We start from the raw sequence: 27,995 nt of genomic DNA, 5'->3' as shown, positions 1-27,995 counted from the left end.
TTAATATAATATAGCATAATATAATATCATATAATATAATAAATATAATATTACTTAATATAATAGAATAGAATCTAATATAATATCATATAATATAATATCATATAATATAATATAGCCTAATATAATATAGTATAATAAATATAATATTACTTAATATAATATAGCCTAATATAATATCATATAATATAATAAATATAATATTACTTAATATAATATAATAGAATCTAATATAATATCATATAATATAATATCATATAATATAATATAGCCTAATATAATATAGTATAATAAATATAATATTACTTAATATAATATAGCCTAATATAATATCATATAATATCATATAATATAGCCTAATATAATATAATAAATATAATATTACTTAATATAATATAGCCTAATATAATATAATAAATATAATATTACTTAATATAATATAGCCTAATATAATATAATATAATATAATACAGCCTAATATAATATAGTCTAATATAATCTCATATAATATAATATAGCCTAATCTAATATAATAAATATAATATTACTTAATATAATATAATATAGCCTAATAAATATAATATAACTTAATATAATATAGCCTGATTTAATATAAGTTAATATAATATATTATAGCCTAATATAATATAGGCTAATATAGTATAATAAATATAATATTACTTAATATAATATAGCATAATATAATATAATATATCCTGATATAATATAATATAAGTATAATAAATACAATATTACTTAATATAATATAGCATAATATAATACAGCCTAATATAATATAATATAATATAATATAATATAATATAATATAATATAATATAATATAGCCTAATTTAATATAATATCTAGTGGAGGTTCAAGAGCTCAATTCATAGTTTGATCTGATGGGATGTCCTTTTATTCTTGGTCTGTAGGAGGCGTTGAAAGGCTTGTATGTAAATAACAGCTCACGCCGCGCTGCATCCGCCCTGCATCATCATCATCATCATCGCATCTGGAGCGGAGGAGGAGGCGGGAGCGCGCGCGCGTCACCGAGCGCATCCTTGAGGAGTGCACAGGCACAGAAGAAAACATCCTACAGCTCGGCCACCCATTCAGCTGGAGGAACGGGCTGTAGTAATACATGGACATTAAATAGAAATTTTCTTTTCTTTGCTTTTTATTATTTTTTCTTTTCGGATCGCAGCCAAGTCACTGGAATTTCAGAATGGCTGAGATGACGAATGTTAAACCAACCTATGGTAAGTGAATGAGAGGCCTATTTATATATTTACCGAATGATCCTAAAAGGCTGTATGAGGTAGTGTAAATGTGTTGAAAATCACTAGGTTACTTGTTTTGTTGATGAGACATTCAGTCGTGACTGATTTGTAACTGACTAAGATTCTAGATTGACGAGCACATATTTTGTTTACACTAAATTTTCTGGGTATTTTCTTCCTGCTGTGCTTTATTTTTATGTTAGTTTATATTATAGAATAGTTAATTAGGTTACGGGGTTAAGTTATTTGGTAAAAGATGGGTTTTAATCATGTTGGGTTTACCAGTGAATTGCATAACAAATGCAGCACCGGAAATACGCATGATTCACCTGATAGATGCATGAAGTGTGTAAACCTGTTCATATAGACACACATGAGATTCTTCATTTGAATGTGTCTAAATGTTGAAGTGAATGTTACCCGTCTAGATTAACATGTTTGCCCGGGACCATCTTTTTTCGTTCAGAGGATAATCTACATTTTAACAGATTTAGTTGACGTGATCGAGTCCATAAATACGGATGTTAAGTTGTATTTGAGAACAGCACAGATGGGAGATGATCCCGCGCAGCCCTGATGATGACCATGTCTGTATGACGTCATGTCTGTTCACTGCGCGAGACATCAACTGGAGCAGCATCTCCACCAAACATAATCATATTAATCGTAAAGTTGCTTATTGCATTTCTAAATGGCTAAAACTTAAAGCCTGTTTATGAATTGCATTAAATATATTCTTAATGCGTTTTAACCATTACCTATCCTACATACTGCAATGCATTGTGATGTCTATATCTTTTCATTAATAATTGTGACTAGAGATTGGTTGTAATACATTACTTATCTATTAATGGTTATACCTTTAAAAGTAGTGGCCTATAATGCATTATAACACATGTAATTGGATGTTAATCGTGAATAGCTATTGAAATGTTGCGTTCTAGCTACTATTTATAGTATGAATAAATAGGTATTTTATTATAGCATTGTTGTTACTCTTTTTTAATAAGCCAGAACATAATTTTACCAGGATAGACTGAGGACTGCCACAAATTTTTGAATAGCAACATGATTGCAATTATTATCATCATGGTTTTTCAATGTTATATAACCTTTAATGTCAGATTTTTAGCAATCTTCTGTAGGCTTTAGGAGGATATCATATGCTGGGGCGACACACACCGCTTTGACCTCTTTCCTGGTGAATGAGTGTGATGTAGATTGGGTCATGTATTTTAAGAACACATCCGAGGCGTCTTGGACCAAAACCCACAGTGTGGGAGTTGTCTAAAGACAGAGTCAGGTGCAAGATATGCTACGTAGAAGACTATAACAGGGACCAAACTAGGCAGATAAATATAGATTTTGGATTATTAAAGACACAAAATGAATAAAGCCCAATTACTTCAGGAATTTCGACCAATTTCACTATGGGCTTGGCTGCAGACTGCAACATGACAGAAATAGAAAACAAGCTTTTATTGCTTTACCTGAGTGCTATAATATGACAACAAACCCATTTGTATAACAAAGCAGGCACAAAATGACAAATTATATCCACTCGGTCTCTATTTCTGTCATACTGCACAGTTGAAATATCCACAAAGGGGTGCCAAAAGCGAGTTGTATTTTTAGTTTAAATGATGTTATAAAGTCAACAGGAATTTATTAACCAAACACTCTAATTCAAACCCTAAACCTAACCGTCAGTGGGGAAAAAAAATACAATAATAAATAAGAGTTATTTAGCTAGAAGTTCAGTAGAATGGGGTTGAATTCAGGGCAAATGAACATTCGGAAGGAACAATTCAATTTCTCATTTGATCATGTTGGTTGTGCTGCATTTTCGATTGAAAAGTAAACAAGCAAATTACTTGTCACGTCAGGCCTGTAAAAGACATGGTGTAAGTCTTTGAAAAATGGTGAAGCATGAAACTGGATTTATCAGATTAAAGCTGTATCAATATTAATCAAATGTCAAGTCTTCTCAGATAATATACAATGTCCTCATTGATTGAGCAGAGAATCGATTGACCTTGCAGGGCATAATTTTCATCAGCAAAAAAGGATAAAAAATGTTTTCAGGAAGGAAGGTGACCAGGTCAAGTCTCAGACGTCAATATTATCCCTCTTTTGGATGGCTGATGGAGATTCACGGTCTGGTTTGGATTATTGATGTTGGCAGCATCAGAATACAGAATACAGCATTTCAGTTGCATGAACTTTTCCTTTTTTGTGTTTATGCAGACTGATCTCACTGTGAAATCGGAAACAGTAGGTTGACTTTTCTTTAGCTAAAATCGGTCTGTGCTTACTGAAGTTTGAAACACTGCCCCTAGTGGCCAAAGCCGTAAGTGTTTATTTTTGGTGTATGGGTATGTGTGAGCTCCATTTTCTGGTTGTAATATCCAAGGAGGGGCGCCAAAAGCGAGTTGTGAAGCAAGTTGTTTTCAGCTGTACAGGCTGTAATACAGTGAAGAGGAATGCATAATTTATAAACTGAACCCCCAACCCAAACCCCAAACCTGAACCGAACCATCAGTGTAGTTAAAATGTAATGTTAAAATGCAACCTCCGAATGGTGGTCATCACTGATAATGCAAACAGGTCTTCCACACGTCTGATGCAGCGCACATCAGGTCACACCACAAGGGAAGGTAAACACACTGGAGCAATGCAAAAATGGTGCTTCTTGGCGGGTCTGCGTAATGTGGCCGAGCCTAGGGTACTGGACTCTCGGAAACAACATGTCGACTGTAGAGTGCGAATTACCCCACCATAATTGGGGGGTACTGCTCCTTCACTTCTTCTATGACCATCATGGTCCACTACCATATCAATCCCCACCGTGATCGCCAAGTGCAACATGTGTTGTGCAACACACATACAAGGTCTAAACATGCGACAAACTGATAATCAGTAGGCTACAGAATATCTCATTGTTATTATATATCCAAAAGAGAACTGTTTTGATCAACTCCCAAAAGTTAGAAGTTAAGTGCACTGAAATACCATTCTAATTACTAGTAAAAGTAATACCTTTACAAGAAGCCTATTGCCTATTTCATGAAATATTGATTTGGTTTATTTTTAGATTTCATAAGACCTGGAGGTAAGACTCAACCCTCTCATATACTGTGTAAACAGAAACCAATTTTCCATTATAGTCTATGGTAGTCAGTGTCAAATCAACACAATTACTTGAAGATATGTGAAACCTGAGCCATCTTTAATGTGATTAAGGAGCATACTATGAAAAACCATACTACCACAGAAGAACTACATAGCGGTAACACACAAGAATCCGATAACCTGTTAATGTCAGAACAAGATGGGTCTCATCAACACTACAGTATCCTGCAAATGAGTCACATATACACACATGCACAAACACAGATACTTCCAGACATTGTATTTACATTATATAGCACTATATTTCTAGACCTGTCCAAATCTGACATAAGTATGTTACGTATGAGTATGTGTAAAAGGTGTATATTGTATTGTATATGTATTATGCTTGAAGTGCACTGAAAACTGAAATAGTAAATGGCTATGTAGTCCAACAAACACTGTTGTAATATATGCAGCAAATCAGGCTTGTTTTAAAATACTGACCACAGAGGTCGGGGTTTTGCCTCTTTTGCCTTCCTCCCTGGCACCCAAAATTGCGATAATCAAACACGGTTTTAATGATAATTAAATTTGAAATGATAATACTAACCGTCAGTACATTTTATAGTGGTTTATAGTGAAACCGTAGTCGTCCCATCCCTACAGGTAAGTAGCCGGTAATTCAATGTATGAAGACGTGACATGAGCTATGAAAGAACAAAACACGTTAATAAATGAAGGTTGTAAAATCAACAAGCTAGACGTCAGCTAGCAACTTACAATTATCCATGCACATCAGCAGCAAACCGTTCTCTATCTCCATTACTTCTAGCCACCACGGTGGTTAAAAATGGTACGGTCCACAATAGGGGTGTCTGAAATCGCTTTACATTAAAATGTTCCTACAGTGAAAATAGGAGTTGACTTGTATTGGGGGGTATAGTACTATACCCCCCCTCTTCATTGGGGGGTATAGTACCCCCCAGTACCCCCTGTAATTCGAACTATGGTCGACTGCCTGTATGATCATGTTGGCTTATGTGTGTGTGATGGAAAGCTTTGTTAGGGGCTATCGTGATTGGATTTGTGGAATACAGTTAGTTCAAATTTCCTCGTTAAATTAAGGATGTTAAGTTTTCTGTTTTATAGGTCATAGAAAGCCTCAGTAATGCCCTGGAAGCATTTGAGTCCTTTGTGCACATTTAATTTTATTGTGGAATTAACGCAGTTAAATGAAATAACACTTTTTACATATGTATTGTGATGTTTTTCCAAGTGAAACATAATATCTAATGAGAAGAAATGTTGGATGGGACTTGATTTTTCCATTGGGAATTGATTGGATCATGAAAAAAGAGGTTTCTGAGTGATGACATGCTAGCCTTTATCATTTTGATCTCAGCATACATTATAACACACAACTATCTGCAAAGTACACTTGTTCTCTTTGTGTGTGTGTGTGTGTGTGTGTGTGTGTGTGTGTGTGTGTGTGTGTGGAGACAGAGCATGTTAAGCTGCAGTGAATTGAACAATGGGTTGATTTACAGTATGTGTGCGTCTGCTGTCAGAGTGACAGTCCTCCCTCTGTTCCTGCAGTGAAATCCAAAGCACAGTGACACTCTACAACACGACCACTGCTGGTAAAGCTCATTCCCACTCTACTTGCTCTGAAAATAGAGAGGGAACCACCCTAACATGACAACAAAATAAATCTTTTTAAATGGAGATGCATTTTAAGTAAAAAGCCTTGTACTAAAGTACAGAGAGAAAACAAAGACTGTAGCAGCGCTAAGCATCATTATTCACATCTGTCCACTCTTTTACCAGCACATCATCCATCCTATTTTCTTCACCTCATCATATTCCTCAATGCTTTCTCTTAATTTCTCCTCATCATGAACTCCACCCTGTTCTACAGCTCTTCAGACAAAGGCATCATTTCTCATTCGTAGGCAGCAGTGTGTATTTGTGCAATTGGGGCACATTATGGAGTGTGTCACAACCAGAGGTGTGTGTTTGCTACAGATCATGTATAGTTTTTCTGAAGAATGAGCTGAGTTGTCGTTCATAAATTACAGTTTAGATGACTTGTATGGTTTTCTGAAACATTTAAAAAATAAATCATGCGACTGTGGTTTTAAATGGTTTTATTGTCTGCCAGGGTGAAAATCGAAATGCCACACAATTCGAGGTATCATTCGTGGCCAGTTTTGGGTGGAATCTGATTACAGAGTAATTCGTTTTTGTAACCTAATTACTTTTAGTAGTAAAGTAGTGAATTGAGTGCATACATTATTGATGTATGACACATTTAAAATATTAATTATTACATTCATATGTACGTCTGTCTGTGTTTCTGTGACAACTGAAGTGTGTACAAAAATGAACAAGGAAGAACTATTGACATTATATTAAATTCGTAAAGCGGTTTTAGAAAGTAACTTAAAAGTAATTAGTAATGTGATTATTTTCAATGAAGTTATCAGTAATCAGATTAACTTTTCAAAAACGTAATTAGTATTTTAGTAGAACACTGTTCTTGGTGCAGGAAAAGTTATGTGCCGAAGTTAAATATTCTGTTCAAATCCTTAACGCCAAGGTCAGAAACATACTTTAAGCAAGTGTGTTTAATTTTACATGGAGTGGGTCACCCCCTCATGGATGCTGCCACAATGACAGCACACGCCAACCTGTGCATTGCAATTTCCTACAACTAAGTATGACAATAATAATAACATGTTTACTTTATATAGCGCTTTCAGCCAAAGCTCAAACATAAAAGTACATGTAAACAAAACAAGCAAACCAAACAATAAAACAGCTAACCTAATATACTTAAGATAACAACGTAGCCCAAGCCAACAGTAAAACAGTATAGTCCAGAATGATGATATTGATCAGCAGGAGTGTGATCCACCAGACAGTCCGAACAGAATGAGTGCAAGTAAAAAGATAAAATGTCCAAACAAGAGGGAGTTATGAAACAAACTGCTACTACCTGTCGCGGCGCAGATAACAGATAAATGGCGCAATATCAGCCGGGGCAGAGAGCTCACGCGCCACTGCCCGTTCACAGTCTAGCACGCAACAATGCGCAAAAATACATCTGGATTGGATACAAGAATGTTTATTATAGGGATGTGTGTATCATATGACTTAAAGAAACAAAACAGAAGATAAACAAACATATTCGGTGTAAAGTAGTAGCACTCAGTAAACAAACTTCCAGTATTCAGGACAAAGAGTGTCAGTAGAGAGTCCAAAATCACAGGTACTGCTGGAACAGATGGGATGAGCCAGATAAAATCTTACTTAGTGCACTTTTAAGGGAGCGACAGAGTTGGGTTTAATAGTGTGTCATTAAACTGTTATTATTCTGGTAAGCTGCGATAAATATAGTGACAAAAACAAAAAAACTGTTGCTCCATGACTGTTGCTGTAGACAGCCTTAAAAGAAAAAACTCACCATAGAAGCAGACAGTTTACACTAATATCCGCAGTAGTGCCCCTTGTGGCAACATTTATAATGCAAAGCGTACTTGCTTTGTGATATGAATTGTGGTCAGACACATTTGGGAACACAACAACACACAAAATCAAGCTTGTGTAGGTAGAAACATCTGCATTCACATACTTGCTTATGTTACGACTTTAAATATGTGCAATAATACTTCATATTTCAAAAGTAATTTAGACTCTTCTGTCCCAGTAACTACCACGGAAGATTTCAACTAGAATGACTAGTGACACTAATTTATCATTTACAAAGCAATTACCAGTGTGAGAGCTCAGGGCATCAGCTGGCAACAGTATTTTTTCCTTGCCTTCGTCTCTCAGAGGGGTCGTTTCTAAGCAACGGAAGCAGCTGGCTTTTAACCATGCAGCTAAAAGTGACATAATCGGATTCTGAGTTCCTCGGGGTGTCGTAGTGTCCAGTGGAATCAGGGAGGGGTCCAGTCTTTGTGCTGCATAGAAACAGGGTGGGGTTGAAGGAGGCTGCGGGGTGGTCGATGGCGACAAAGACAGTGAGAGAGTAATTTAGCTAAGAAAAGACAGAAAATATAATGCCAAAAAGTCAAAATCAGGGTCAAATTTTTTTTAAACTGCTGTACATTCCAGACCAACTGCCAGATTCGTATTGAGAGTACAAAGATGCTCAATCAGAAATCGTATGTGCCCCTTTTCTCTATAAGTCTTGCTCCTCTGTCTGTCACACAATATCTTTATATAATCTTTTCTTACGCCTTTGTTCATTCCTCCTTTCACATCTCTTTGTCTCAAATGACTATGTGCTGTTCATTCCTCACAATGTCTGGATGATGTACTGTGGATCTTCACCCATTATGCACAATGAGATTAGGTTATGCCAATGACAGTAATTTTTTATGGTTTAGTTGAAACTGAAATCAACCTGATCTCACAGAATGACATTACTATATCAAATTTTATTTTGGTTTATTTTATTACAAGGCTCGTTGTATTTATCATGGCAGTTTCCTGATGAAATGAACAGTAAAGGCACTACAAAAACTGACTGACTATCAGTTCATAAACACTTATTTTCACCCTATTTCTAACACAGTGCTATCTTATGACATCTATGCATTTTTACTAAAGCACATGAGTTGTAAAGCGAATTTCCATTACATTGCCAACTACAAAAAGCTTGTTTATTTGCAATCAAACTGTTAAGTAGCTCAACTGATAGACCATTACACTTGCGATAGAAAAGACTGGGGTACGAGCCCAGACACATGAGACAAAAGTGTCATTGAAGCACCACAAAATTGAAATTTTTTCTTCAGCAATTCTGTTTTTTAATCTCACATTTGCTTTTATGACACAATTGGTTAGGTTTAAGATTTAGTGAGGATGGTTTTGTTGATATTCAACTCGATGGGACATTAATCATAAAAACCTCATCTGTCAGAGAGTGAGAGAATGACAAAGAGACCCAAGAGCAGAGGAACAGTTCAAAGATTTATTAACAATAAATATTCTATTTAACTGTGCTAGTGAAGACTGAGGATCCCGGCACAGGTTACAGTAGAGGGGAGAAGTTGGTAGATGCATGCACGCCATGGCCGCTCAATGGGAAATCCGCGAATAGGGTGTTCTTGGGCGAGTGTGTGCATTGTGGAAGTCAGGAGCAGATTCGTAGGAGTCCTCCGTTGAAGTGTAGTGAGGTGCAGAAGACAGCACACAGCAGACTGGAAGGCAATCACTCTACCGACATATGGGCAGAGATGAGGAATCCTCCGACAAACAGTAAGGATCCAAGCAACCGAGGGTGTGGGCGGAGATAGGTTCATCCAATTGAACCATAGGAAGCCGCCATTTGGAAGCCAAGTTGATGCCCATGAAGTTCCCTTCGGTTCTCCACCAGGGCTGAGACCGTGTGTACGAAGTGTACGAAGTGTACGATGTCCCAGGGGTTTGTCCAAAGGAGTTGCACTCGAAAAAACTATGATTTTTAAAAAAATCCCAAATGGAACACTTCACATTCTGCATTTAACAGCTGAGAGAAGTGACATTTCAAACCCACACGATGTGTTGCAACTAGCTTAATAGCAATCCTCAGTTCAACTCTTAATCAATGTACATATTCACAGAGTGTGGGAGATGGTAAAGCAATAAACTTACATTTGAAAGGTGTTGTCTTCCCTGAAGTTTCACTAGTTGCTACATTTACCATTAATTCCAATAGTTTTTGTCAGACCTGCATCACTCACTGACAGTTAACTCCGCCCCTTCCACTACGTACAGCAAGCCACGAGCGATGGGTGCATGAAGTGTTCAAATTTTTGTTGTATTTTCAGTGTAAACATACTACTCGCACTATACTCTCACTACAAAATGGCATAGAATAGTGAAGTAGTGTGCAATTTGGGACGCTCCTCTTTTTTCTTAATACTGTGGGACTTCACCCATCTAATGGAGGTTCATAGGTTTACGGTTCCTGAGATGAACTTTAATAATTGGCTTCTTTTATCTCATTATTTCTCAAGAGGTCAAAAGCGTTCATCCTTTAGTCTGATATTATCAGACATTTTCCTCAAGGCTCTGGTATGAGTCACAATTGAGTGATCAATGAGCTGCAGTAATGGGCGAGATCTCTGGTAACGAACCGCACATCTATCACTCAGATAGAGGCCAGCAGTTCATTAGTGATGTTTGACATTAATAGCACTCAAATTTGTTGTCGGTAATTCGGTGTAAAATGCTCTTTGTGTGTGTGTGTGTGTGTGTGTGTGTGTGTGTTTGTACATGTTTGCTTTGGTTGATAACTGAGACTATTCAGACATAATAGGTTTTAAGACGATGAACAAAATTGTAATAGTTTTAATGAAAAAATACATTATTTTGCAGACACTGTGATAAGTACAGGTCTAATATACAATATTGTTCGTTATATGAGGCCACATTATCATCCTAGGCTCAGTTGGCAGCCAGTTTGTTTTCATATACTATCTTTTAAAACTTCTACAATCAAATCTATATGTACAGTACTTATCCTTCTTGAATATAAGGAAAGTGTAATATAAGGATATAAGGAACCAGAATATAAAGAAAGTTGACACATGGTGTAACTGAACACTGCAGTCATTTTGTGAGTTAATATCACATGCCGACAAGTATTTTCAAGAAAAAGGTACTTCAAACATTAAAAACAATGATATTACCATGCTACCATGTCCAAAATGCCATGGTAATATGGTCCTCCAAAGTACTTTAGAGAAAAACATGACAATAGTGTAGTACTGTACAGGACTACAAGTCTATGTAGTTTATTGTAATGGCATGTTTAACAAAACGTGTTATTTCTTGACATATTATTTCATTAAAGTTTCATTTTCAATAGGAAGTGTTTTTGGAGGCTTGGCTGCAAGTCTCGCATCTTCATTGTCACATTTTGTTGCTCAGTGGCTTGTGGTTTGTATCTATGCTCCCATTGGCTGGCATTTTCCTTAAGGAGGCCGTTTTGTTAGACTTCTAGAGTACATCCTGTTCTCATTAGCTCATTGAACCCGGGCCGAACTCTGAATTACAATCAGCTCTGACTGGCATGACGACAGAAAGGGACCTGTTGTTGCCACGGCGACCTGGACACTTCACCACCCCAGGGCCTTGAAGTGCAGACCTAGGCTAGAGGGAAGAAAGAGATGAGAGAAGAGAAGGGCAGGAGAGAGAGGGAAAGAAAGAAGGGTAGACAGGCACAAAACTAAAATATAGAATAACAATTCTACTTTTCAAGTTAAAAGTTTGGACTCGACTCAATTTATGTTCGGTCGTTGATCTGAAGGCTTACGCCGTTAGATAATTATAATTATTTTCATAGACAAATGTAAATTGTGCTGCATATGAATTTTTATACTAAACAATTTATTTTATTATTAACACAGCCTGGTCTCATGAACGTTACGTGACTGGGGCAACAGTTTTGCCAGACGAAATTACGTGCTTTATTACACATTTGAATGCAGTTTCCCAGTGAAATGTCCAGCAGGGGTGCCAAAATCGAGTGAAATACTATCGTATTCAGACGAGGTTTTTAAGGTAAATATTATATGGAGGTTTTAATCTAAAACTTGAACCTAAACCTAACCAATAGTGATCAAAAATCAAATGAGGGGTAGACACAAAACAGACACCCTTACCCTTAACCAACAACTATACCCATAGTGTCCAAAAACAAAAATGAAAAGCAGATTTTCTGAAGCAACCACATCATTTTGTGTAAGTTCAATGACACTTCTGTCTCACGTGTTTGGCTGGTTTCGAACCACGGACTTCAGAGTCAAAAGTCTCAATCTATCAGTTGAGCTAACCTGTGAGCTAATCTTGTTGGAATAAGAGTGTAAATGTAGGTGGATCTTTAATACAAGAATTCAAATGTATAGTTTGTGAAAGGAGTTTGCCCAGAGCGCCATACAAGCTAGAACCACTACTGCATATGTGTGATGTTTCCAAATTGAATGTCCAGTAGCATGTGGCAAAAGTAGCACCTGCCAGCTCCAGTTAAGTGCGTTTCGATCTTTTGTTGACATTTGAAAGTTTCAGTTTTTTTTTTTTAATGGGCCAGATATGTCAGCAATATTAATTACCAGAGTGTATTGAATGGAGCAGAAGTTTGTACATTATGATTTTGCCTGTGGGTCTAACAGTAAATGCTCCACCCACATGAATATTACCAGTGGATTCTCTGATGGCCTGTAATAAAGAATCTATGATTATACATATAACCGCTGTGCTCAGCATCAACCCATTAGGCAGCAAACAGCTGTGAAACATGCAAGCGAAATGGTTGTGGTTAATAATTTATTTTTATTTTTTATTTTTTTAAATATGCATTCTCTTTTGGACATTGTTTGTTTATAAAAAAATCAAATGGTGAGATTGTGCAAAGTGTGATTATTTTCTACTCTACTTTTTTTATAGTTTTATATGCATTCCCCTGGACTGACCTGCAGCACTGCTGCTGTTTATTCTCTGTTTTCTGCCCTGTTTCTCTCAATTCTACATCTATCAGTGTCAGTCTCATTCCTCAGTCACAGGCCACTAGTGACCATGTTTGCTGTTCTGTTTAAACTAAGTTAGAGACCAGATGTTCTTCTCTGGAAACATCATCCACACACTACTCAATACGAATGTGGGTCAGAATGCCTCCACTATGCAGTAATGAGATTATATTAAGTTATGAAGTAATGACTTTGCACACATGCAGCTGATAAAATTACAGTCCTGCAGCAGAAATTATGCTTTTATGGCCTGCATTTTAAAACTATATTTTCTGAAGAAAATGTGAGTGGTATTTGCCCATGCAAAAGTCAATGATTGGGTGTTGTGTGAGTGGTTGCCAGGGCATTGCAATGTGTTTTTTTTTTGTGTGCGTTTTGAGTGTTGTGCATGTTTATGCAGTTGCTAAGGTGTTCTGGGTTGTTCCAAGGTGGTTGCTAGGGTGTTCTAGGGGTGGTTGCTTACTGGTCCAAGTCAAAAGACCCCATTCCTGTTTTATCATCTTCCAAGCAAAAATCATAAGCACTGTGGTGGGTTGGTAATGTTATTCAAGTTTATTAAGATTGAGATTCATGAAATGCAATTCTTCCTACTAGTTCTGAAACAAGGCTCTAGTTGTGTCAATGAAAAAAAGGTGTGAAAAAATTACGCACATTAAAGAGACATTACTAAAAGATTAGCATATTATCTAGCAGAAACATTTCCTGAAGCAATAATTAAAAATACAAATAAAATCAGTCAGGCTCATTTTTTTTATTATTACACAGAATTTCACATTATGAACATATATTAATGAGTCAGAGCAGTACCTTTCCAACAATAGGCCTGTTTTCTAAATAATACAGAATAAGTAAGAAAGAAAATAAATATATTACTTCAGCTGAAATAGACTCACGCAATTATGTATAATAATATGTCATATTTTAATGCAAAATAGCCTGTACTTTCTTTATTTAAAGTGGCTCTTGTTTCCTGTATGCATACGTATGTGATCTGAGATGGCCTTAATAACACAATGAGTACCTGGGTTTTATTAAATGTTTTTTATTTTGGTTCGTTCTGAGCAGAAACTTAATTTTTTCATTCCGCTCCAGCTTTTTGCGGCCTTCTATTACATTTTTATTTACAACGAAATAAAGAACGGTGTGGCAGGACGGAGGGCGGGGCCAGGTCTGCGCTAAGAGTGGGCGTTATAACAGTTGTTGTGTTGCCAGATCTCACAGGAGAATCAAGCGACCTGGTCTGGAAAAACAAGTCAAAAATAAGCAACAAACCTCATCAAAATAAGTGAAAAAAAAATGGCAACCCAATTTTTTCAGTGTGTGCGATTGATTAGCATAGAAATCATAACAAACATAGTATACAATATCCTATCTAAAATAATGTATTTTCAATAAATGTATTATTAATATTAAACATATATCCAAAAAATAAGTTACTTCCAATACTCAAATACTTATTGGCCATCTAAAATCAATCTATAAATTTAGTCACCTTATGCAGGCGGAATTATTTTCATTTTTTTTTTTTTGAACCTTGGTGTACCCACAGATGGACATGCACAGTAAGGTGCACAGTAACACTATTTGGATAGTTTAATTTAAATACAGGTCTGCTTCTTAGTCAAAATACTGCAGCATCAAATCTGTATTAATGCATCATATCTAACAATAATTAAATAAAGACTGATTAAATTAGAAATTGCGAAAATTAGAAATGAACTTTTTACCTCTAATATTTTCCCTTGTATATTTGGTTTAATGAAAAATGTTATCGGAACAAAATAGTAATGTTATTAACTGGTTACAAAAGGGAATTCGTTCCCATTTTTGGTTACGTTCTGGCTTTATTTTCGTTACTTGTACCACTTCTAGTCCCTGTTTTATAGTCATAATACTGTACAGTATTCTATTTTTTAATTCTGCCATTTCAGCCATTTTTATTATCAGATCGATGCAATTTTCTTTCCTATATAATAAGCATCAAAAAGTAATTTCAATATGGCGTGCAAGCTAATGTTTTGGGTGACATTTGCACACACAGGCACACCCAAATCAAAAGCTTTGTTGCCTTGAATATTTTGAATTTATAAGCATGATATATTCTAATTCTCATTTCTTTCTTCTTTTTGTTCTTTCTCATTCAGAGGTGTCCCCAGTCCTTGCCGGGTTTCTTGGCGCAGGGGTCTTGGTCGTGTCTGTGACAGTGGCTGTTTTCCTGTGGACTTGCTGCCAGCGACGCTACCGTCAAATGGCAGGCGCCTACAAGCTGACCAGCGGTCCCTACGACCCACCTGTTGACCCCCCCTACAAGTTCATACACATGCTTAAAGGCATCAGCATTTACCCCGAAACCCTCAACAACAGCAAAAAGATTGTACGGGTGGGCAGTCGCTCAGGATCAGGGTCCTTTATGAGAGAATGGGGTCATGGGTCCAGAAATGGTGATGTTCTCCTTGTAGATCCAGATACCGATGGTGGACTGCTGAAAGGTACTCCGCACCTACAGATGAACCACCTGGTACCTCCTGTAGGACCTCCCAGACTGGAGAGAGCGCTGCCCATCCGGGCGGACTACTGCTGTCTGGAGAGCAGTTCGGCAAGCAGTAGCGAAGCACCTAGTAAAACAGCAACGCCCTACAGTCTCAATTCGCCCTCTCTGGGCACGCTCAGTCTGGCCATTGACTACAACTTCCCCAAGAAAGCACTTGTTGTCACTATTGTTGGAGTGCAGGGGCTCCATGCAGTGGATGAACAGGCGGGCAGCTCTGACCCGTACGTGAAGATGACCATCCTGCCTGAGAAGAAGCACCGGGTGAAGACACGTGTGTTGAGGAAGACCCTGGAGCCTGTTTTTGATGAGACGTTCACTTTCTATGGGATTCCATACAGCTCGCTGCCCGAGCTCACACTGCACTTCCTGGTGCTCAGCTTCGATCGGTTCGCACGGGATGATGTCATCGGGGAGGCGGTCGTGCCGCTGGTGGGCGTGGACCCCAGCACGGGCAAAGCGCACATCACCCAGCAGATCAGCAAGAGGAGCACACAGGTGAGACTGAGTTAAGGACCTCAAGTTCTTGGCTGTGTCTGAAACCAAAAGCCATGCTGCCTTCCTGCCCAATCAGTCAATAACTTCACACACAGTGTTTTAGTATGAAGGAACCTCTTAAGGAAACTGGTATCAGACCAACTTCCAAAACATGTGAAGACTTCCAGACCAAAATGGTGAATTAATTCTAATCTTTATGAAACCACACTTATACAGTAGTGTAGATGGCAATATTATCCTGCTGGAATATGGAAAATATATAATATGTTGCAGAGTGGGGTTCCTCTGATTCTGTAATATTATTGTAAAAATAGTGTCATATTCCTTGGCTGCAATTTGATCATGGGCAGCAATCATTTGACTCAATGATTCTCATGAGATGGCAGCTCATATGGACCTCTCAATATGTTTTATGGTTAGCATTCTTTGGCCAGAACCTGGTAAACCTGATATAAGAAACAAGGTAAATTAAGGAAAAGTATTTGAGCTCTTTTCCCCAGGTTAAGCGTGCTGTGATTGATACAAGTGGTTTTCAAATGGAAGCAATGCCATCAATACCTGTTCAGTGAAGCTCACAACAAACAGCTTGGGGTAATTTTATTTTTGAGGCTTTATAAGTGGCATTTAGGAACAGTGTTGTCCATTTATTCCTGTTATCCAATGAGCTTTGAATTAAGACGATTGAGACAGACCTTTGCAGCTGCATTCAGAGGAAATTGATTAATGGTGCAAGACAAACATCAGTATTTCTATTGTTCTTCATTTTTTATAAGTATCAAACTTCCCTCACAGATATTAAACTAGTCCTGCACTGTTTGTGCTACTGACATGAATGATGCCTCAAATCATGTGAGAGGTGTGCTATTAAATGTTCAGTCTTACAAATTGGGCTTGGTGTACGATAAAACAAGCAAAACAATCGGAAGGACCACTCACCCAATCTATTAGATTTTTTAATATATATATATATATATATATATATATATATATATATATATATATATATATATATTGAATATCGGAGTATAGATATGTTTAGTAGCTGTATACTACCATATTGTTCTACAAACATACTCCCATGGATAGGCTAGTGAAGGCATCTATTGATTCAGGGCCCATTAAGCCATTATTATAGCAGACAAAGAGTGGAGCCATAAAGGCCACTGACTGCATGGGAACACCCAACAGCACAACCATCTGCAAACATTAATAATGATACACACAAACTATAAACATCAGTTCTTTGCTGCATGAAAATTCAGCATTTTTCATGAACTGACACTTCTTTTGTCATATTTGCTTCTTTTAAAGCCTTCCATAGCACTGTTCCACCACTGTTAAGGATGATTGTTTATTGTTAGTTCATGAGACCTAGTGGCCTAATAACCACTTGTGATCTGATTTTGAGGGGAGGGTGTAGTCGGATCCAATATCACTACGCTATAGTGTTAGGGATGTTGATAAAGTGCAAAGAAGTGAAAATAAAGCAGCACACTGTTGCCTACAAAGATACTTCCACATTTTAATTTCCCAGCAAATGTTGTTTCAAGTGGAAAGCGCCATGATATTTTAGTGGGGTTCGTATATTAACTGAGCTTTAGATGTGATTCACACAATCTGTTGATTTCAGTATTTTCCTTTAAAGTAATGCATAACCTGCAAACGATGATTGACAAGTGACTAGGCAGTTCTTTGATGTTGTTCGGGACGCATCAGGACCAATTAGCGCTTACTCTACAAATGCAATGTGGATTAAGTGATACAATCATAAAACGTTTTGGACCCCCGTTTACACCTGTATTTAGTGCTGAGTCTGACCACTTGTGATAGTCTGAAATGGATGTTAATACCACCAGTTGAAAATTGGGCTTTAGTAAACACACGTGGAAATAGAGAAATCAAGGTTCAGTTGTGATGATTGCTTTACAAACATGCCCTGTTCTCAAACACAAGTTGTGCACTGTTAAAAGTTGTTTCATAACTATAGCCTAATCATTCCATCATAGCGCTGATTAATTTGTTTCCATCAAAACAGGAACAATAGCATTATAATCCATATTCATAATCTCATTCTCGCAAACCTTCAGCAACGGCAGCACTTGGAGGCAAATAAGCATTGTTCTTCTTTTTCCGCTTGTGATAAACCCCATGAAAAGGTATACAGTATACCACAAGCGTCCATCATACCTCTCAAGTTCATGCAAGTGTAAACTTAATGCATGTGCTAAAATCAGAAAACTTCCGGTCTTCCTTACTCTTCTATAGAGAGAGTATCTTAAATTGAATCAGCTGGGATTGCTCTGCAAGATAGGAGCATTAGGGTGTTGGCTCGGGTGGTGGACAATCGATTCTGACGAGACAAAGAGAGAGAGAGAGAGAGAGAGGAGGAGGGGGGTTGAGTGTGGCTGATGGAGAAAGAGAGGATTATGGGAGAGATGGAGAGAAGGAAGAAGTAAAGCTCAGGAAACAGATGGAGTGTAGCGAGAGAGAGAGGAGTGATTATGAAGAGTGCGAAACATATTGTGGCAGAGCCATGTTCGTTACGCTCGGAAGGTTACGCGTCTTAAATAATTTTTCTAAGGAAGGAAAAGAACAGGGATGAGCATGGGAGAAGAGTAGACTCGTTAATGATAATGAGGTTTAGCTGAGGCAAATGTGTGAGATAGAGAAAGCAGATATGAGGGATGGTGCTAAGCTGCAGAAGATAAGGGTTATGAAAGAGGGAGGCAGAAAGAAAGAGAGGATGATGTCAGAGTCTGAAATGAGACCAAACTCATTTGTAAATAGACCATTTTTAGATCTGACAACTAATATTCATAGCACACACTTGTCTTTCACTATGGTGTTTTTAATGCAGTTTTCTTTACAGATTTTTTAAAAACAATAGCCACTAGCCTTTAGATTCCTCACAGTATAGCAAAACCACACCTAAGTATTTAGTAATCTAGTTTTTTAGCATTATCGCTTTTAGTGTAGACACAGAGTAGTCTTTTCCTCAGGCAATGCAATTTAAAAGAAAAAATCAACAGACAGAGACAATAAGATTTGTTTGTGCAGTTGCCCAGATACGCAGACACCATTGCCTTGTTGTAATCACAAACACTACTACACATTAGACAGAAGGCTGTTTTATGTTCAAGCTGAGCTCCAAAATGCTTCCTAATACAAGTTGCCATGGTGATAACCAGTGGTGAGACTAGAATCCTTTTTCTCAAAAAGACAGAACAGAAACAAAAACAGCAAGAGAGAGAAAGAAAGACAGAGAGGCAAAGAGTAATGGAGAACAAGGTTGATAGCATATAGCCCTTGAAGAAAGTCAAATCTTTGCATTTGATGTTGAATAAATGCTTAGCAGACTAATTTATCCAAAGTGACTAGTAACAAATGAACAAAAATACAAGTGCCATCATAAAGGTACCCACACTTTTAGCAGATCATCGGTACAAAATTTAAGGAGCAAACCAGAATAGCACAAAACTATAGCAGAAGTAGAAGGTAAAACAGTACAGACAATGAGATCATAAGGAAAAAGAGTGAGAGCAAATGTGAGATGAAAAATGCAATTGCTAAAGCAAAATGTGGCAGGTCGGAGGGCAGGGCTGGGTCGTGATTCTACACACCCGATCCCTTATCAGGCTAATCAAGCCTCCGAGAGGGATAAAGGCTGACTGCGGAGGATGGTGCGGGAGAGAGAGACCGGGTGTGTAGAATCACGACCCGGCCCCACCCTCCGCCCTGCCACACAAACATATCATTTTGTGGCACTTCTATATTGGCTATGCGTTTAGTAAGTGTTTATGAACAGATAATCTGCTGTTTTACTCATGGTGTATGTGAAAGGGAATAAATGTCATTGTTTCAGCACCTCTAGTGTTCATTTCACCAGGAAATTATGTGAAGTTTGATATGGTATCTATGATAACTATGATATGGACAGTGAGGCACATGGAATTAATTTTGCTAAAATGTAGGTATAGTAACAAGATTTTACGAGACCAGGTTGTCCTATTAATGATCTTTAAAGTGCCTTAATTTATGGTAATGAATTAGTTCATATGGAAGAAGTGTGTTTTTAGCCATTTTTTGAAAATTGTGATCTTTGAAATCGTGGAGAGCCTGGAAATGTTAGGAAGCCACTTTGAATGTCATTAGCAGCAAGTGCTGCTCACCTTCTGACCACAGAGGATGGGACGGAACAGTGACTTGTAGTAGTGTTGAGGTAGGAGCATCCTGATCCGAAAACAGTTCTGTACACAAGCATTCAATTTGAAAGCCTTGAATTTGATCTGAGCAGCTACAGGTGGCAAGTGGATAAGGTGGTGAATTTATGGTGGTTCAGTTCCCACAGACAGGCATTTACTTTAGTGTAAGAAGTGTGAAAGGATAGGTGCAGTCTGTTATGAGTTTCCAGTGTAACTGTTTTTCCTAGGTAGTTGTTGCTGAAGAATTCAGTGCTCTCAACGTGTCCGGTTGCGAGGCCAGTAAAGACAGACAAAGGGTGCTTCTTATTTCATAAAATGTGCGTCCTTCCATCCTTTCCTCATTTTCTAAGAGGGTGGAGCAAGGAAACAACGAAAGGAAGCAAGGAATGGAAACGAGGATGCACATTTTAAGAATTGAGACACTCTAATTTCTTCTCTCCCAATCTGAAACCTCTGGTTTTCCAGGCATCCCAAATTACTATTTTTTGGGGGGGTTTGAAGATCTCTCCACATCTCTACTGCTTCTCTCGCACCTTTTGGAGATGCTGCAGGATGCTCCAGATGGATGATAGCATCATCCTCTTATGCCATAGATTTGTGCAGACAGTCATGGAATTATGCCCATAATTTTCTGAGATGTGGCAGGTGGTCCATGCAGGACGAAAGGGAGGCCACAGTGGCCTGCCAATAACCCCTTGGGGAGTAGAAGGACATTTTTAATTTGCTAAGTAACAGAGGGGTACCTGCCAATACTTCTTAATTAAGTCGAACTTGTTAACAAACCTTATCTTACCCAGAAAATTCCTGATGCGAGAATTGCAACAGTGTCCTTACATCCTAGCTATCTGAAACATTTTCGGTTGCCGCATTACATTTGAGATTGTTGTTGACTATGAAGTGAGTAGATAGAAGCTGACTGGCATACTGAGGTTGTCCCTTCACTCTGAAATTTTTTGGCAAATGTTTTACTTTTAGGGGTACAACAGCTTGTCACTGTAAACCCACTTTACCCTCTTCACACCTTAAGGTACTAATGCACACTTTAGGGACAGATAAGACACTTCAAGTACTAATATGGATACTTTAGGGACAGAGGTACAAATATATTCCAAATGACACTGTCCCAATGACACGCTGTTGTACCCCCTAAAGGTAAAATATTTGCAATTTCTTTCTGATAGTCTTGTGGATTTGTCAAAGGCAGTGCTTGTTACCTTTGGCCAAAGTTAACCCCAAAGGCATTTTGCAGAAACAGGTATTCTACACACTTTATTCTGGCTATTTCCCAGGGGTCAGGCACACAAGGAAAGCACAGGATTCCAGTACTTCCTCAGGACAAAATCTTGCAGACTTTCAAACCCTGTCTTGTCCCATGATCAGGGGTCTCTCAATACTCTGACATAGAGTTTCCATTCTCCTGGATTGGCTGTAACATTCATGGGCATTGTGGGCAGTTGGCCTTTGCCACCATGGACACAGGTGATGGCTGATTTTTCCTAATTGGTACTAAACTGGGAAGTTATGGCAAGTTGTGCCAAGATTGCCAAAAGGACTAAGTAGCATTAACGTTCAGGCCATCCTCCTGTATCAGAAGCTTAGAATGCTCAATGGTGTAATCGCTGACAGCATGCATGGCTAATCAGCACCCTGATCTTTAGCCATTCATCTATTTATGACAGTTTTTGGTTGTGTATGCTTATAAACATATGTCCAATTTATTGTGTTTAATCTCCATTTCGTTCCTTTTTTAGTGTGAAAGTCATGGGGAGTTGCTGGTCTCTCTGTCCTACCAGCCCGTTACTCACAGGCTTAATGTGGTGGTTCTTAAGGCCAAACACCTGCCAACTATGGACATCACTGGCTTGTCAGGCAGTAAGTATACAGTACACACAAATAAAAAGATACACCCATCTCTGATCTCACAGTCATTTTCTATCTGCTCAAAACTTCACACAGAACAATGTCAGCATCTTACCACTCAAACTTATGTTTTTATTTATTTTATCCACTTACAGACCCATATGTTAAAGTCAACGTCTTCTACGGCCGCAAGCGCATTGCCAAGAAGAAGACCCATGTGAAGAAATGCACACTTAACCCTGTTTTCAATGAATCATTTATCTACGATGTTCCCGCTGAGCTAATGCCGGACATCTCCGTGGAGTTTCTGGTCATCGATTTTGACCACACCACGAAGAATGAGGTGGTGGGTCGTCTGGTTCTGGGTGGTCAAAGCCCCATTCCATCAGGCGTGACTCACTGGAGGGAAGTTTGTGACAACCCACGGAGGCAGATTGCCAAGTGGCATAACCTTTCAGAGTACTAGCATCTGGTTAACACAAGGGGAAAGCAAAGTGTATCATACCACTTTCTTCCTTTCACCCCCTCTAAAGAAAGAAGCCCATTTAACAATTTCCTTTCCCTATGAGACAAGTGTGTGTGTGGGTGAGTATGCGTGTCAACATTTCAAAGGACCATGGGTCCTACTAAAAATAGGAAAAATGAATATTTGGAAAGTACTCTGATGAACCAATAGCAAGAAAAGACTATGATTGATCATAGCAAAAATAGCAAAAAATAACCACATAAATGGTTTATGGCTCTGATTAGATTCTATGGGAATTGTACCTGTATGAAAGTCATACCAAAGTATCCACAGAGCCTTTTCACCAGTATACCGGCATATGAGAATATACATACAATAGGCTACTTAGCCACATGCTGGAGATAATGAGGCACTTTTATATTTTAGAAAATAGGAGGGATGTATGGCAATGTTTAGATAGAATCTGATGAATAGTCTGATGTAAAGCAGACATCATCAAGGATTTCCTTGAGCATGTTAGCTAATATGCTAATATTTGCCCCCAGAAGACAAAGTTAAAATAAAATATGGCTATTTTCCATATCCAGCTAAAAAGATTTACATTTTGTTTTTGTAGCGATAGCTTAATGAATCTGAAAATAATAATAAAATAAAATTCTGAGATGTTAAATCTCTAGAGGAATTCAAACTTTAAATGTAGGCGAATGCTGCCTTCAAGTCTTCCTGGGAAGTTCGTACTTACAGTACATGGTCAAAAGTAGTAAATATGACGTGATGCACATTCAAGTGATCTAAGTCAGAAAGAATGTACTTGTTTTGCAATTTTTAATATTTCTTTCTCTCATTTTCACTTGACAAAGACAAGAAGTTTTTTAGCACCAATGCAACAAAACAAAAAGAAAAGCCGCACATTGATAAATAAATTATGCTTTATCTATCTACAGTATTTTATCATTCTCGTGTCATCATCACATATAATGATGGAAAATGTAGTTTTGTTTTACACGCCTGTCACATCGTAAACCAGATAATTGAGCCTTATTTTCAGTCAAATTGTTGTTGCTATTCTTCATTAAAGGGTTAGTTTGCCCAACATTTTTAATTCTCTCATCATTTCACATTCACCCTCATACCATCCCAGATGTGTATGACTTTCTTTGTTCTTTAGAACACAAATTAAGATGTTTAGAAGAATATTTCAGCTCTGTAGGTCCATAAAATGAATGGGTGCCATATTTTGAAGCTCCAAAAAGCACATATGGCCATCATAAAAGTAATCTGCCCGACTCAACTGAATTAATTTATGTCTTCTGAAGCAAAACACTAGATGTGTGTGAGAAATAGGTCATGCTTGTGAATGTTTTTTTTGTCAAGATGTACACAATGTATCATAGGACGTAACATTCGTACTCTTCAATTTCTTTTTCCATTCTGAAATTAATTAGTGCCAAATATTTATTTGAAATTTGACATGCAAATAGTATCATGGAAATACAAGAACAAAATGTTGAGCTTTTTAGCCACTCCAACATTTAACTTTGAAATGTTAGCTGCTTCAATACCAAGTTTAGCAGAAAGCCTATCCATTCTGATCCTAGAAATCATCCTGATTTATTATTATTAAATTATATTGCTGACAAAATATGCAGATTCTGACCAATTTGTGCACTTTTGTAGAGTACTGTATTTATTTTTATGATTTGTGTTCAACTGAAAGAATATATTTAAATGTATATCAAAAAACGTCAAATCAATAATAGGACTAATTACTATATCAAATCAGGACTTTGGCATTCGCCATTAACCATTAGTCAAAACTAACCAAAGTAGAGATAATAGACCAACGGTTTTGTGGTGTGTTAATCTCACCTCCTGAGTAGGTACAGTGTTGTGACCATGATGAAGCAGCTCACACTTAGACGAGCCTAGAGTCTGTGTTCACAGACAGTCAGTGTGTATCGATGTGTTCCCAATTACATCATCCTGTGCCCACAATGCCCCTGAGGCAGATTTACATGCCATATTCCCAGTGTGAATGAGTACTTAGCTGGTAAGGCAGAAAGTGGGAGATGAGGAAAAAGGTATTGACTGGCTCATTAGAGGTAATTCATATTTAAAATGTGAAATTAATATAGCAGTAAATTAAGCCCCAGCTTTTCCCCAGTGAAATCTGCAATCAAGCTCATTGTGAATTATGAATACCTCATAATGAGATAAAGCATTGTAATTTCCCTCACTTTATTCCATACACAACAAAATGAAGACATCATTCCAAGTCAAGGCTTGCAGAATTACAGTTAAGATAAAAAAGGGAACTCTTACACGCTACTTACACACATATATTTTAAGCCCTGCATGCATATCGTATCAAACTTCTGCTTCAAAACTGGTGTATTTATTACAGTTTTTAGTGGGGTTTTTTGACAGCAAAAGCCCCTATTGTAAAAAAAACAAAAAACAAAACAAAAAGGCAACCCAAATGAATGCAACCTAAGTGAAATGATACGTGCCTGTTTTTCTTTGTTCACCCACAGCTCGTTGTGTTACTTGGATCTTTTTGGATCTTTTGGGCATAAATCGTTTGTTTTATATCAATACTGTAGACTTAAAAATAAAAGAATATAACCAATTGTAAATGAGTGTTTGTTCCAATGCAATGGTGGGCAGTAGCACTTTCTGCTCTTCTCGTATCTGTTTTATCTGGAATGGAAATGGATTCTTTTTGTGTAAACCTCCTATTTTGGAGAGCTCTATCATTCTTTTTCTCTCTGCCACTGGTCCATAAAGAGAAAGTTCACCCAAAAGTTAAAACGATGTCACCATTTATTCACCCTCATTTCAAACCTGAGCGACTTTCATTCCTTCTTATGTGGAACGCAGATTCCTGCCTAACATCTCCTTTCATGTTCCATGTAAGTCATACGGGTTTGGAACGACATGAGGGTAATGCAATTATGACATCATTTTAATTTTGGGGTGAAATATCCCTTTAACAGTCCCTTTAAGTTGTTTGTTGTTGTGTGTTGTACAAATAAATTAAAAGAAGTCAAAATGAAAGGATAAGACTGATTATAATAAATATAGTCGATATGGTTAAGATGGAGTCAAAATAGTGATTTGGCTTAAATTTAGTTGTCCCTAAAACCACTATACCTAAATGATGAACAAAGCACCACAATTGTAGCGTGATTTCATGTTGCTACCTTGCTTTTCAATATTTGGAAGTACAAGCAAGTTGTCTATGTAATGGAAGTACAGTGTAATAACATGTACTAATATAATAGACATCTTTCCATTATTACTGCTGATTTCACTACATGATATTCAGGGGCATCTAATATAAAGTGTGAGCTGTAATGCTTTTGAGGCCAAGTTATCTGCATACGGCTACCGTGTTTATGCTAAATACAGTATGTTACACTAATGCTGACTTATGTTCAATTTGTTAACACAATGGACGTGCAAATAAAATAAAAAATGTTACACTAGATCAGATGTTCCCCTCTTTTTCTGCTCTGATGTTAAATTGTAAGAAAACCATTGCAAGTTGTAATCTGAGTTCATTATTTTGTGTCGTTCACTCCCTCCTTATTTTTGGCGAATTAATATATGCAAATGATCAGTTGTGGGGGGAATGGATTCAGCAAATACACTGTAAAAGTGGTAACCTCCAGTTGTTATACTTTGTAGTAATTTCTTGCCAGGGCGTTGCAAGGGTTGACAAAGAGATAAGGGGCTTAGCCCCTATAGGGAACCCCCCATTATTTGGAAATGTATTCAAATTTGAATCATGTCATGGATCATGTCATACATCTTGAGCAAGGCACTTAACTCCAGGTTGCTCTGGGGGGATTGTCCCTGTAATAAGTGCACTGTAAGTTACTTTGGATAAAAGCGTCTGCCAAATGCATAAATGTAAATGTAAATCTTGAGCACTCTATCTCCTGTTTTCTGAAAAATGTAGTTATTTTCTGCATGTCTTCACATCTGAAAATATGATTTATAACATAGTTTAAGACGTTAGCCTACACGTAGCATACTCCAAGCAATGTACTACAAGGCTACAAGCATGTTAACTTGGGCAACTTAACTTAATGTGGTTTATTATCTAGGTGCAACAAGATTGCCAACTAATCTCTGATTTATAGCTCAAGATGGAAGAGGTACATATTCTTATAGTAACTGATGTTATCAGAGAGCTGCCTGCTGGCTATATCAAATAATAATCAAGCATAGAAATTAGACATAAGATCTCAATACTGCAGAGCAATGGATACTACCTGGTTTTCATGCGCATTATCTCATCAGTTCTTCAGTGAAACGATGGTTTGTTGAAATTCCTGAAGTTCCTATTTTTTTTATAAAAACTGATAATTGCAAGGATTCAAACCTGTGAATGGAAACAAGCCTCAGCAGTCTCTATAAAAGTATTTTTGAAATCCTCATCCAATAATATTAAATGACTGTGATTGGCCTATCCTAGCCAGCGCTCAAAATAGTAACGAGACGGCTGTCTACGTGCTGTTACGCAGACAATAATTTACACTTGATTAATTACACTGACAAACATTAATAACCTCTGAAATAAAAACGGACCTTTCTGCCACCATTTACTCACCCACATCGTTCAAAAGCAGTATGACTTTTTTCAAGATTGAGGGATATGAGGATAATGTTTGTGGCTGTCCAAGCTCCGAAGTCACACATAAAGGCACCTTAAAGTCGTCCAAAACACTCATGCCATGTGGCACTTTTCTACTGCACGTTACGGTTCGACTCGCCTCAACTCTACTCACTTTATTTTTCTGAGCTTGCATTTCCATTGCCATTAGTGCCACCTCAACGTGGCTGATCGTCATAGTTGCGCCGCCTCTACTGCCGTGACATCATCTTAAACACGACACAAAACAATAAACAATAACAGGACCGCTAGCTGTTAGCTACTAGCTCATTGCCCTGCTGAAAAATCCAGCTAAAACCAGCCTAATCTGGTTGGCTGGTCTTAGCTGAGTAGTTTTAGTTGGTCTCCCAGCCTGGCTTAGCTGGTTTTAGCTGGTCTCCCAGCCTGGCTTAGCTGGTCAAGCTGGTCTCCCAGCCTGGACAAGTTGGTGGTCAGCTGGTCTCCCAGCCTGGCTTAGCTGGTCTCCAAGCCTGGCTTAGCTGGTTTTAGCTGGTCTCCCAGCCTGGCTTAGCTGGTCTCCCAGCCTGGTTTAGCTGGTTTTAGATGGTCTCCCAGCCTGGCTTAGCTGATCTCCCAGCCTGGACAAGTTGGTGGTCAGCTGGTTTTAGCTGGTCTCCCAGCCTGGACAAGTTGGTGGTCAGCTGGTTTTAGCTGGTCTCCCAGCCTGGCTTAGTTGATCAAGCTGGTTTCGCAGCCTGGACAATTTGGTGGTCAGTTGGTTTTAGCTGGTCTCTCAGCCTGGCCAAGCTGATGAACATCTTACTTAATTACGAATTAATTAGATTCCACGTTCCATATACAGATAAGGTTAAATAGCAGGGTAGTTT

General features: G+C 37.8%; 1 protein-coding gene across 1 annotated transcript; it reads left to right on the top strand.

Annotated features, from left to right (window-relative positions):
* The first annotated feature begins 1,042 nt into the window (after positions 1-1,042).
* syt11a (synaptotagmin XIa) lies at positions 1,043-25,996 on the top strand. The gene is made up of 4 exons (XM_052135692.1): positions 1,043-1,259; positions 15,058-15,959; positions 21,913-22,033; positions 22,177-25,996. Exons 1-4 carry the CDS (start codon positions 1,226-1,228, stop codon positions 22,485-22,487), a joined length of 1,368 nt encoding a protein of 455 aa, XP_051991652.1. The 5' UTR covers positions 1,043-1,225; the 3' UTR covers positions 22,488-25,996.
* The last annotated feature ends 1,999 nt before the right edge of the window (positions 25,997-27,995 follow it).

Source organism: Xyrauchen texanus, chromosome 10 (assembly GCF_025860055.1).
Source record: "Xyrauchen texanus isolate HMW12.3.18 chromosome 10, RBS_HiC_50CHRs, whole genome shotgun sequence".
NCBI lineage: Eukaryota > Metazoa > Chordata > Actinopteri > Cypriniformes > Catostomidae > Xyrauchen > Xyrauchen texanus.
This window is presented reverse-complemented; position numbering and strand designations above follow the sequence as displayed.

What these genes read in the sequence shown, in the direction of transcription:
- syt11a (XM_052135692.1), top strand. Translation starts at nt 1,226, where the DNA reads ATGGCTGAGATGACGAATGTTAAACCAACCTATG. An exon ending in TCAGCAAGAGGAGCACACAG is followed by an intron (nt 15,960 to 21,912) that starts GTGAGACTGAGT and finishes TTCCTTTTTTAG; the next exon opens with TGTGAAAGTCATGGGGAGTT. An exon ending in CATCACTGGCTTGTCAGGCA is followed by an intron (nt 22,034 to 22,176) that starts GTAAGTATACAG and finishes ATCCACTTACAG; the next exon opens with ACCCATATGTTAAAGTCAAC.